At 35.1% G+C, this 12,438-nt stretch overlaps 1 protein-coding gene across 7 annotated transcripts in view; it reads right to left on the reverse strand.

Moving 5' to 3' along the window:
• The window catches only part of STS (steroid sulfatase), a 107,330-nt gene that overhangs the window by 20,111 nt on the left and 74,781 nt on the right, over positions 1–12,438 (reverse strand). For all 7 annotated transcript variants that reach the window (XM_085052602.1, XM_085052582.1, XM_085052562.1 and 4 more), the window contains 2 exons: positions 9,153–9,312; positions 6,422–6,543 (listed from right to left, as the gene is read on the reverse strand). In XM_085052602.1, coding sequence (XP_084908728.1) covers positions 6,422–6,543; positions 9,153–9,312 — 282 coding nt within the window. The remainder of the gene's footprint in view (positions 1–6,421; positions 6,544–9,152; positions 9,313–12,438) is intronic.

Raw genomic sequence — 12,438 nt, forward strand, 5'->3', positions numbered from 1 at the left:
ACCTTAAATTTAGAAGCAGCTACATGATACAGAGTTCACATCACCCACAGATGCACCCTGGCCTCAACCATAGTATTGCCCACGTGCATCTAGCCTGAAATAGTTCAGTTTTCTTCTACATTTTTTCTTTTTTTTGCCTTTCACGGCAGCATCTTTTCTGGCAAACTAGAAGTCACCTCTCTCGACAGTCAAGTTTCCAGGGAATTCCCCTAATAACAGACACTTTGCTTTATTTTCTAGGAGTAATAATATAATGTTAGAGGCTGTGGCACACAGAATACTCCATGTGGGTTGTGCATGCATTAACTACATTCCTTGAAGAACATTGCCTAAGACAACATATGCCATTTGAATCCAATTTTAAAATTAGGATGAATCAGCATTATGTTCTGAATGTAACATGCAAAATGCTGCAGGCTCAAATCCAACATTGAACTAAAGATATTTTTGGAAGTGGAATGCTCCAGATATTGCTAAAGACCCACTTTTAATGTTACTTGGAATACTGAAACTAATTTTTGAAAGTTGCAGTGCATTTTTACCTACTCTTTTCTGTGGTTGTTATTCATATTTGTTTTGACTACTGCTAACTTCATAAATAAATTAAAAAATATCAGACAGTTGTTCCAACTCAGATACCTTTTTCTATTTAAATGCTAGCTGCAGAGGATACAGAAAAAATCTGTTGAAATTTTCCTTTTGTATGTGTCACAAGTGCATGACAAAATATCTGACAGCAAGCCATTTAAGCTGAAGTTTAAATAGCACTGAATTTTCTACTTTAAATGCCTTTGTCTTTATATGATCACTGAAACCTGTCAACCTCTCTATGTTCACTAAAAACATTACTAATTTAGGTCAGGAGATTTTGAATTCAATAGACCACTATGTTATGATTTCTATTTTTATATGAAGAAAAAGGACTCTGATACGATCACTGAAAATCTGTATCTATAATGTCAATGTCAAAGGACATTCACCATGGTCTTTCACTGGGGGAATGGGCCTCTAAGACAAAAGCATTCCTGCATCAGTTTTACTGCAAGTAAATAAAAGTCTATTCTTTCTAGCTAAATCTAAAAATTTTGTGATAATAGGAAAGCTTTACTCCTTTAAATGTTTATCCTTTCTGTTTTATCCTTTCTCATCTGTTATTTTCTGAGAAAAGATATGAGGTTGGTGTGATAAGATTTGATGAAAAAGAGATGTTCCTTTGTAAGAAAACAAAATGTTTCCTTGACAGCAGTGATAGTCACATGGTAGTATCTCTCCCTTTGAAGATGTGCAAAAGAAGAAAGTTGTGGATCAAGTTTCTATTAAATTTACCTTCCTTTGTACTGTTAGGCAATGAAAGCAGCTATAACTGTTGGCATTCTCAGGGTCAATGTGAGTCTTTACTAATCTGTTAGAACATCTTCTCAGTCCTTTGTTCTCCACAGAGAAGGCAAATAAATCGTAAATGGAAAAAGCTCCTCAGGGAAGCAACCAAAAAGAATAGGAAAAAGTTAGGCAAGGGTATGGGTTCTGCCAATGGGTCTACTGTGTATGACAAGCACATCCCACATCTAACATATGAAGCATTTGTTCACCATATGGCAAAGAACACACTGAACAAACTCCTTTCCTATCACTAAGAAAATAATGGAAAAGAGGCTTATGAGATTTTAAGGAATGATTTGAAATTGCTTGTTTAAAGTTAGAAAGCAGGAGCAGTATTAAGAGAGATCTTTAAAATACCAAGTACTTAGGAAAAAACTCTAATACTTTCTAATTCAGAGAAAACAGAGCTCTTCATTTTCTTTGTGCATGTCTGGATAATTATATTTCTTAGAGGCACTAAGAGGACCAAACAAGGAAGGACAGACATTTTCAAACGGAAGGGTATTGGCACCACTTACACTCCCAAATCTCGCTTATGTACAAATTAATGCATTTCTGTTTGGTAGAGACAACCACTTGATTCACCTACCCTCACTCTGAGAACCTAACCATAGAAAAAACATTTCAAGCTGGTTGTAGAATTTTGTAGAGGTTTCCCAGTTGCTATTACTTGTCTAAACTTCAACTCCTGTGCTTTTCCTCTCATTAAACTCCTGTGCTCACAAGCCAGTGTTTTAAGCATGTGAATTCATTATACAGTTTTTAACTATTAATACTGAATGTGATATTTCAAAAAAATTTTCTAATAATAGCACCGTAAATAATGGAAGCCCTCTTAATTAATAAGGTAACCCTTACTACCCTTTAAAGCATGCATAATATTGTGCTTTTAAGAGGTAAGGACAAGTGCAAGGTATTCCTCATTCCTAATTTCTTCAGAAACAGGTCTTATTTTAACTCAATTTCACAAAAAAGTTGCACTTGTTTAAATCAGAAATTGTTACAAAATGACCATTCTGAGCAGATTTTTTGTGCTTTGCTCTCTCTTTATTAAGATTCCAGTGTCTTTAGTCAAACTAAATATCTTGATTTTTAAGAGGAACCTCTTAAAAAAACCCAGAACACTTCCGTAAATTAATCCTATGCAGCCAATATGAAAACTGCAAACCAAAATATTTCTCTCTCACTCACTTTTTGCTTGCTTTTTATCTGTAACATCTGAAAATGTAGAAAAGGCTAAATTCATTACTAGGAAAAACCTATAATCCATAGCAGACATAGAACAAAATATGTCTCATGAAATACTGTTGGATGCTGGAGAACATTGCAACAGCCACGAATCAGAATAGTTATGAATTCTGTGATATTACAGAGAGAATCCCTAGTTGGTGAATTTGATTGAACTAATTTCTATAACTGAGGTAGATCTCAACATTCAAGACACTCAGTATGAACACTGATTGAAATGTGTCTTGTTTTTAAGTGAGGCAAAGTGGGAAATTCCTGAACAAAGTTTTTCAGTGAATTTGTACTGTCTTTAAAATTAATTATAGTTGTATGATAAGCTAGTTTGGCAACACAGCCTAGTCTGCTTCAATTTAACTTGCCATAGCAAGTGTTCTTTCCTTCTGTTTATTGAATGACATATTCCACTGAACCAATTTTGAAATTGAAAATGTGAAGTGCTGCTAGAAAAGTCACTCCGGCATTTATCAGAAACATTAGTATATTTTTACCAGTAGAACCAAAATACTGTGAAGAGCATTATTTCTTTACAATGCAGACTGTACCACATTATATTTCTCAATGTTTATTAGACAGCATTACAATGTATTTCCTCCTTATCAAATCAAAATTTTGCACACAATCAGTGCAATCTAAAAAATGTAGTAGTTTCATTCAACTGCGGATTTACTCTGCATCTGATTAATTGTCCCCTTATAATTAAGTTGTCATAGCAATGCATTTTTAATAGCACTGATTCACATGCCAGTAATGTTCTGGAGACCGTGCTCTTGGTAGTTTTTGAGTGCTCAGTTATGCTAAATTATATTGTTAACAAATACAAAAGTACTAGTCAGCTTGCTCAAGCAGAAGAACATGTGATCATACTTAAAACAAGCCAAAGCATCATCTGACATACACCACAGAAAGCAACACAAAAGTTTGGGTGGCTCAGCTCAAGAAAGGAAAGGTAGATCTGTTTTATTTTCAATATAAATGCTTAATGCTAAAAAAAAAAAAAAAAAAAAAAAAAAAAGGTGACTACACCTTACCAGGAAGAAAGAAAATGTAGTGGCTTGATAATGGGAAATCATTGTACTTTTTTGACAGTTTTAGCATGTCTTCTCTGCATTTTTTAATAGTTAAATTAATTAAAAATATTTATAAGGTTTCAAAATAACAGGAAATCATCCTTTAAGGACTAGGACTGCATGTCTTGGCTGTTTCCAAGGCATTTATAGCAAGTTGGACACAATGATCCTTGTGGGTCCCTTCCAACTCAGCTTGTTCTGTCACTCTGTGATTCTGTGAAGTGTCAGCATGCACAAGTCTGCGAGAGCAAAAGCAAATTCCCTGATATTTCATTCTTTTTTTAAAATTCAGAATGTGAAGAATTATGTGCATTATTTTCTAGCATCAGGCAAAACGTAAGCGAACCAAAGTGAGATGAAGATAAAATGGTGTTAGCTTATTTCTGTGGCTGAGAAAGAGAAGGAAAATAGAAAAAAAAAAAGATTATTTTCCTCATGACTCTCTGGAAAGCATAAGGCTTGAATTCTGAAGAGTTGTTTGAGAAGATCATTGCATAGTGCACATCCTCTAAATGCTCCTTCAAAGGACTGATGAAGGAGAAAGTATATTGTGAATGCAATAACTGACCTAACTAATATAACTTAAAGAAGATGTGTATTGATTTGGTTATGAGGAACTCTTACCCTCTAAATACATAAATGCAAAATGGTAATTGTTCACTCTGAAGTTTCTGACCTTCCCTGGATGATATGAGAAACATGCCTAAGTCAGCCTAGAAACTTGCAAGCAAGGGAAAGATGTGCAACTACCATAAATTTAACATACACTAAATTTACCTGTTTCATATATGTAACCTAAGAGTTAAAAATTAAAACAAAAAAAAAGGGTGCTGGGACTGAAACACAGTGGAAATCTTACAATGGCAAAGATAAAATTACTTAGGGAACTGTGGGTGATGGAGTTAAAAAGGGACCAAATAGCTAAGCAGAACATTTGCTTCCCTCTCAATTTTTGGTATATGCATTTTTCCTTTGGATCAAAGCTAAGGCTCTTCTGCCTCTCACCCCACACCACCAGTGAGCAGGCTGGGGGTGCAGAAGGAGTTGGGAGGGGACACTGCTGGGACAGCTAATTCCAACTGACCCAAGGCATGTCCTACACCAAATGGCATCCTGTTCAGCATAGAAAGCTCCAGAAATAAGAAGGAAAGGGGGGATATTCAGAGTGATGGTGTTTGTTTTCCCAAGCCACCACTATGTGTGATGGAGCCCAGCATTCCTGAAGATGGCTAAACACCTGCATGCTAATGGAAATTAATGAATGAACTCCTTGTTTTTCTTTGCTGACACGTGTGGCTTTTGCTTTACCTATTAAACTGTCTTTATTTCTACCCATGAGTCTTCTACCCTTCTGATTCTCTTCCCCATCCCACCAGGTTACAGTGACTCTGGAATCTGGAATTAAACCACAGCAACCTTCTACACAAAAGCCAGCCCACTCCTATGAAAATGTTATTTCCAGGTTCTGAGTGGGCTTTATCATTTGAATGCCTTGGGGCAAGGAAGAATTACACTCTACATTGTTGCTCATCAAGTAAATACAGTAGCATAGCCCCCCATTGTTGCTCCCATTTATTTCCCATCACACTACCCATCAATGAATAACAAAGCTGACCCTTTCCTCAGACAAGGGATACATCATCTTGCAAAGTTGGATGTTTGAGAACAGCAGCCTCTCTGTCTGTGCAAAGCTCTGCCTACTTCTCTCACAAAGATGCAGAATAATTTCATCCAACACCAGATACAAAAGAGTCCTAGATCTAATTGCTTTGCTCTTCCTCATGATTATTTATCAAATATAAGACATCTAGGCACAGTAGTGGTAAATAAATATTATATGTAATATTTTCCGTTTTCCTAGTTTAAAGTCCAAGACAGGTAGAGAGTCACCCTACGGATGACCAAGAAGATAAAGTTTCCTAATACTTTAAGTTTGTATATTAACCATTAAACAAGGCCTTTCCCAAAACACTTAAACTAAAAAATTCTAAGCCAAAGCTTGTCTTGGATCATACCTTTGAAGCTGTAACACAAGTAATCACTTTCAGCGTCAACTGAGATGGGAGAAATATGTGTTTAATTTCATTCAGCACAGAGATTTTTATAGAAAGGGAAATATGCTTTGGTTAATGTGGAAGGTGCTACCAGAAACAGTGAGCTGCCAGTTAAAAAAGAGCAGATCAGTAAGAAATGTGTTTTCCTTGGTCTACAAGCAGAGATATGTCATTCATAAAAAGCATGAAAAAGGACTCTATAATACTATATTCATTTATTGGATAATTATGACTTTGTCTCAGTGATTCTTCTGTATTTTGCTATCTGAATAATAAAAATGGCTCTGCTGACATAGTACTTGTGCTGTTATTCAGCAAACCATCTAATTACCTGTATATTTTTAGGACAATGTAAGACCCAACCTTGACTTCTTCATTCTGTTTCACAAACTCTCTCTCAGGAAGGTTTTAAAAAAAGAAACTTTCAGATACCATACTTCTCAGTATTGCATTGATATTTATCATTAATGCATAACAACAAAATAACGTCTAAGAGTAAAATGGTGAATAGGCATGTAATAACAAAAGAAAAAGTGAAAGAGAAGGAAAAAGGCTAGATATTTTAAACAATTTTTTTTTGTTGCTATAGCCCAAGGCTTCCTCCTGATTCTTTTCAAGCTGCAATAAAAATTCTATTAAATATTTAAAATGTGAACAGGCAAGTTTACTTACTGTTTCCTGGATGCCAGCGCACTGCATTTAAATATGCATTACAGTAATGGAAGAGAAATTCATGCTTAGATCGAGTAACTTTTCCTTGAAGTAACGGCAGCAGATCATGCCCATCAATAATCCTGAGTAAGAAAGCATTTCAAAATCAGAAAAATAACTCAAATCTCACTTTACTGAGAAGATATAATTCTGCACATCTGCTGCTTAAAAAAAACAATTGGCCACCCCCAATTGATCAATTAAGATAAACACCTTCAGGTGCTCTTCCCTTTGATTTTTACATTACCTAAGGAAACAATTTTACATTTTTCCATTATGAATAGTTGCTCCCTCAACTCTTTTTTTTTTCTTTTAATGATAAAGTGAACAGACATAAAGTGAATTAATTGCTACAACACAGTCCTTCATATATACTTCTTGAAGTTTTTGGGAGTAGTCTGGCTGAAGTAACCCTAGCTAGAGAAAGTATGCTGTACTGTGCTAGCATTCCCAGAAGCAGTGGCAAGATCTCTGTCCATCATATTATGTATGCCAGAATTTAAGACAGAAGTGGTCATTTCAAATTTGAAAATGAACTGTTTAAATATGAATTTATCAACTACACACAAACATACACATAAATATACATAAATTCTCTAAATACTGCTGGACAATTTTGATGATGCTCTGAAAGAGTCAGTAAATTTACATAACAACTGAGTTATGAAATAAGCAAGGCTTTTTTCACTGTTTCTCTAAATTAAGCCTTTAAACTGCTGACATCAGCTAGCAGGGGAGAAATCACAATCTGCATTTTTGACCTGGTAAGAATTACAAATTTTACAGTAAATTTTACAGGAAATTACTTTTTGCTGATATACAGACCAGCAAGTAATTCCTTCTTCAGCATTTTGAGCAACATTCCATAAAAAACTTTTTTTAACTTTTAAAAAGTTTTAAAATATCTATGTTAATTTTCATTACCTTTATATACACGGCCATTTCATTTCCATTACATAAAACCTTCTTCATGTTAGTGTAACTATTGAAAGACAGGTACTAAATTTACTTTTTTAAGCCGCATGTGATGATTAAATTCTGGTCAGCAATTGTATCCAACAAAGCCATTCAGAGTAGCACTTTTCTCAAAGGATGGGCAGGAAAACTTCCAGGAATTTCTAAAGCTGTCTTGTCTGATATCTGCCTTCTGGGTGAATCCCCATTTGTGGGGGTCTGTTGAAACAGTCTTTCCCACTTTTAGTTTTTCATATTTTCTTGCCTGAGTAACAGACTCTTGTCTTGCAAGCTTGGTCATTGACAGATGCATATCTATTGAACAATTTTTGTTCTAAAGCCTGTTGATGAGGAAAAAGGCATCACCAGAAAAATGTCTCCACTACTCTAGCAGTACTCAAGCAACTCTAGCTGCTGGATTCAGGAGAATAGATGAGACTTTTCTTTCTGATGACTAATTTCTCTTCTCTAACTAGGAGCACCTCTTCTGTTCCTTTTTAACCTTCTCCCTCACAGTGACAGAATACTAATTATATTAATATTTTTTATTTCTCAGGAATAATTCAGTGGAGCTATAAGAATTCAGCTGCTGGATAGAAAATACTTCAAGCTAGTCCATGACCTAAGATGAAGCAATACTTATGGCATCCGTCTACACAGAAAAATCAGCCTACAAGTGGAAGTTACACAAGTATATTGGGTTTTTTATAAAAGAGATAAAAGAAAGCATAAGTACTTAGAATCCACTCAAGCAATATAAAAACAAAATGCATAAAATCTGCCACATTAAGAACAATCTGAACTTCTGAGGTTTGACAGAATTACTGCTTGTAGAATGCCTCTCAGGAGCAGCCTGACTAATTTTTCATGTCTTAGACTTGTCCTGCCCTTCCATTTCCTTCAAACACTCAATGAATAATCATTAGCAGAGTGACTCTGCTCACTACTGGGCTTCCCCATACAGATTCTTGATGCTCTTTGTGTTCAAAAGCTGTTTGTGAGTCATACATGTGCCCAGAGCATATGTGTATCAGCAGGTTTCTCCACTTACTGGATTTGGATAGCAACAGCGTTTAGGTAGAGGCACGTTGACACTGAGACTGTGTATCTCTCAAACAAGCCAAAGCCTGGGGATGTAACAGTGTCAGGAAAGCATCTTGGGAATTGTGGAAATCTAGTAGCTTTTCTTATCAGGCTGCAAAACTCTGTATGGGATTATTTTCACTAACTTGGTACCGGGAAAAAAAAATACAAAAACCAACAAAATAACAAAAACCCAAACCAAAAAAAAAACCCAAACAAAACTGTTAGAAAAGGCTAGCTGGCATTTTGATGTATTTTGTTATATTAAGCAGGTCAAGGCTGAGCTCATAAAGTTCAAAGGAATTTCCACTTAAAGTTTCTTTTTCCACCACATTCAATCAGGCAGAACAGAATCTTTGATACATTCATTTTTCCTTTTAGTTAGTAATTCCAAGTTTGATTTGACAGTACATTACTCTGATGCTATATTGTTATCTCTTTGGTGCTTGGTGCTTGTTCTGCAAGTTAAGCTATATTTACATACAACATTTCTCTAAAATATTTCAGTATGTCAATATGAAAAGAGACAACATAATATTGTAACTATAAAACTAGTTTCTTTTTTACATTCTCACTTCTATCATAACAGATATCACCAGACTGTATAAAACACTCATGATACTTTCTCTAAAACAGAGATGACTATAGAACATACCTGTCAGAGGGTAACTGTGCATCTGCAAGTTTGACTATGGTAGGAAATATATCCATGTTACTCGTTGGCTCATCAATATAGGCACCAGCCTGTACCACTCCAGGCCAACGGAGAAGACCTGGCACACGAATACCTCCTTCCCAGTTCGTTGATTTTCCACCTGAAAAACTTGTTTTTATTTGCTGAGAAATCAATTTCTTCTTAGATAATGTCCCCCCATAAGATTAAATTTCCAAATATTAAGCTCTGTCTAGCTAGAATATCCAACCTTATGTCAAGCAACAATATTTGATTAAGTTTTTTTGGAAAAGAGTACCAAGATCAGCTCTCAACAGGAGAACACTGTCTTCTAGAACACTCTTAAAAGTTAAAAGTTTACTCTCATCAGAGTCAAATGTAGTTCCATTCTCATAATGAAGTGTGTGACTATTCTAAAATTCAAGAATGAGGTGCATGTACTATTTTTGTTTACATTATTGTAAGAAATATTATTTTCAAAATACGGGTATAAAGAATTGTCCTCAGAAAGTATTATTTTGGTGAGACATAGAACACCTGTCACCCAGCAGAAGGAAATTTTCACCCAAAAGTATGTTGCTCGGTTGTAAATGTTGTTGGGTTGAGATCAGTGTAGATGACAATAGACTGTGTACATCTTCTGTAGAAAAGATGACTCTATCCTGACAACAGACATTAAGTCTTTTAAAGTTTGGTGGGAATTAGGTGTTACCTAGCAGGAAAGATTAATATTGTGACTGAGCTATGGTGCATAGAAAATCCTGTTGAGTGGGATCTGTTAAATCCAAAGAAAAACTCAAGAAAAGTATAAAGACATAAAATTACAGATATCCTCAAATTAACATACTTTCAGTGAACAGCTATGCCAGGGAGATGATTTAATTTATGAGCCAGACCCTAATTCTGTGTACACGACAGCAGCTTTATGACTAAACAGTTTCGACAGACAACTCTAAGGGTTGATCTATACCATAGATAGCTTTAGGTATGATGTTCCTTTTATTTCTGTATGCTTGTGTGATCCTAGTAAGAGTGCTAGCTAGATTGTGTGCTTAAATAAAATCTCCTCATACTGTTGTCTTGTGTGTAATCTGAAGAGAGAGAAATTTCAAGGTAAGTGGTAAATCTGATTCCCACGCATGTTGCAATTCCTAAAACCTCAATACTGAGTCACTTTCACAGCTCTTAGGTTCACAGTACAATTTTCTTGAATCACACAGAAAAGGTCAGAAAAGTTGCCCATTACCCAAGCACAAAGGAACACTCCACAAACTCTGACACCCCACTGTAAGGTACAAAAAGCAAAATGGATTCTGCAGCAGGGCTATCTCCTCACTGACGTCTATGAAGAAGTGACTGCTGCTTTCCTTTCAAAAGGCTAACTGGAGCATAATTTTTTTACATCTCTGGAGATTGCGAATAGAAGGGAATCAGGGCAGGAATTACAGGTCATTGCAGAAGACTGTCTTCTATTATCTATCCTTACGTGATGCTCATTTTTATTAGAATTGTGTTCAGTGACTACAGGTGCTTAATGTCATTATACGATTACAAATCCCCAGACATTTATCATCTTTAAAACTATGGCCATTAAACTTGGTTCAAGATATCTGCATTCTTTTTTCCTTAAAAAAAATCAAGTTTTTACTAGTGATTCTTGAAACATGTAGCAAACATCTAAAGGGCTAATGAAAAAAATATCCACAAAACATCACTATTTTGAAACAAAATCTCTTGATATTTAAGGATCTGGCTCATTAGTTTTTATTTTGCGTAGACTTGACAACACAGAAACAGAGAAAAGACAGCAACCTAGCAGCATATATGCCTTGCAGACTCTAGGCAACCTAGCTTTTTGCTATTTTTGTTCTCTTAAATTCTTCTAAAAATGTTTTTAAAAACCCTAAAACACACCAGGCTGTATTTTCCTGCTTAGATATCTATGCTTTCTGAGTAGCTGCACCTTACAGTGTTATATTGAACAATAGTCTACATTTACCTTTCCTGAAAAATCTGCAGGAGCAGGCAAAATACAGACATAACACTCTGCAGTCATCCACAACATGATGTCAAATTTCCATTTTAACCTCATTTCAAACCTTAGCTAAGAGAATGTATCTTTTTTTTTCCTCCCTCTGGTTTAAATTGACTGCTATTACCTAACTCTGAGACTAGAGCTTTTACAAAGGATGATATATAAAGGGGAACTCTGCAGTAAATCATTATTAACATTATGAATGATGAATGATGAAAACTGTTTTAAATAACTTTCTTAAATCACATGGATTATAACCATACTACCATTTCCTTCATATATTCTTCTAAAAACAAAGCTTCCAAACCAAATTTATTCTCTTGAATGATGGAAAAATACAGAGAAATTATTTATCCTACCCATGTATGGTGCACTTTATGCTACAAATATCAACAATCAAGACTGGTTACTATTTCTTACTTTATAAAAGGGTCAAACAACAATTTATTTTCAATGGTAAGTTTACTCTTTATTTTAATGATTTTTAAATTGCTTCATGTGTAATTTCTGTTAATTTTCAATATGAGCTATTCTTGTAGAGCTGAACAGACTAGACATGGCTCATTTGGACATTTCTCATCTGACCTTTCTTCCAATCAAATGAAATTATCTCTTAGGATACTTTTTTCAGTCAAAAGTACTAGATGGGGTTGATTATTTAAATATCTGGATCACTTCAGAAAAAATATAAAAATACAGTACATTTGGAAAAAAAGGGTCAACTCCTGCTTTCTTTCAAGTCAAAAGAGAAACTCCAACAAATATCACTAGATATGCCATAGCATGATTCCTGGGGCCAAAGTAATGCTCAGCTTGATTTGTCTGTGGATTACAGGAAGGAAAAGGTTTCCTAATAATTTCAAGAAAACCTGATGAACTAACTTATTACTGCAGTATATAAACTTGTATTAGAGTAATAAATTTTAATAAAATATTTGGAAATTGCTTCCCCCATTTTGTGCTTTGGTCTCAAAGATCTGTAGTAGATTCAAAAAAACCCAAGGTCTACGTCCTTAGTAAACATGAATTATTATTTTTTTATGGATATTAACAAATAACTATGATAATACCTATTTCCAAGGCACAAAGCCCCTACAATGAATGTTGTTCAGTTTGCCTTTCTCAGTGTTTGGCTCCACTTCCATTAGCATCAGAACTCATGACCCGCTCTGGCAGCATGACAGTAGCCAAGTAGCTGTGTTATGCTAAGTACTTGATAAGTAAAAAGACAGC

The sequence above is a fragment of the Lichenostomus cassidix genome, chromosome 1 (genome assembly GCF_008360975.1).
Source record: "Lichenostomus cassidix isolate B80296 chromosome 1, HeHo_3.0, whole genome shotgun sequence".
Lineage (NCBI taxonomy): Eukaryota > Metazoa > Chordata > Aves > Passeriformes > Meliphagidae > Lichenostomus > Lichenostomus cassidix.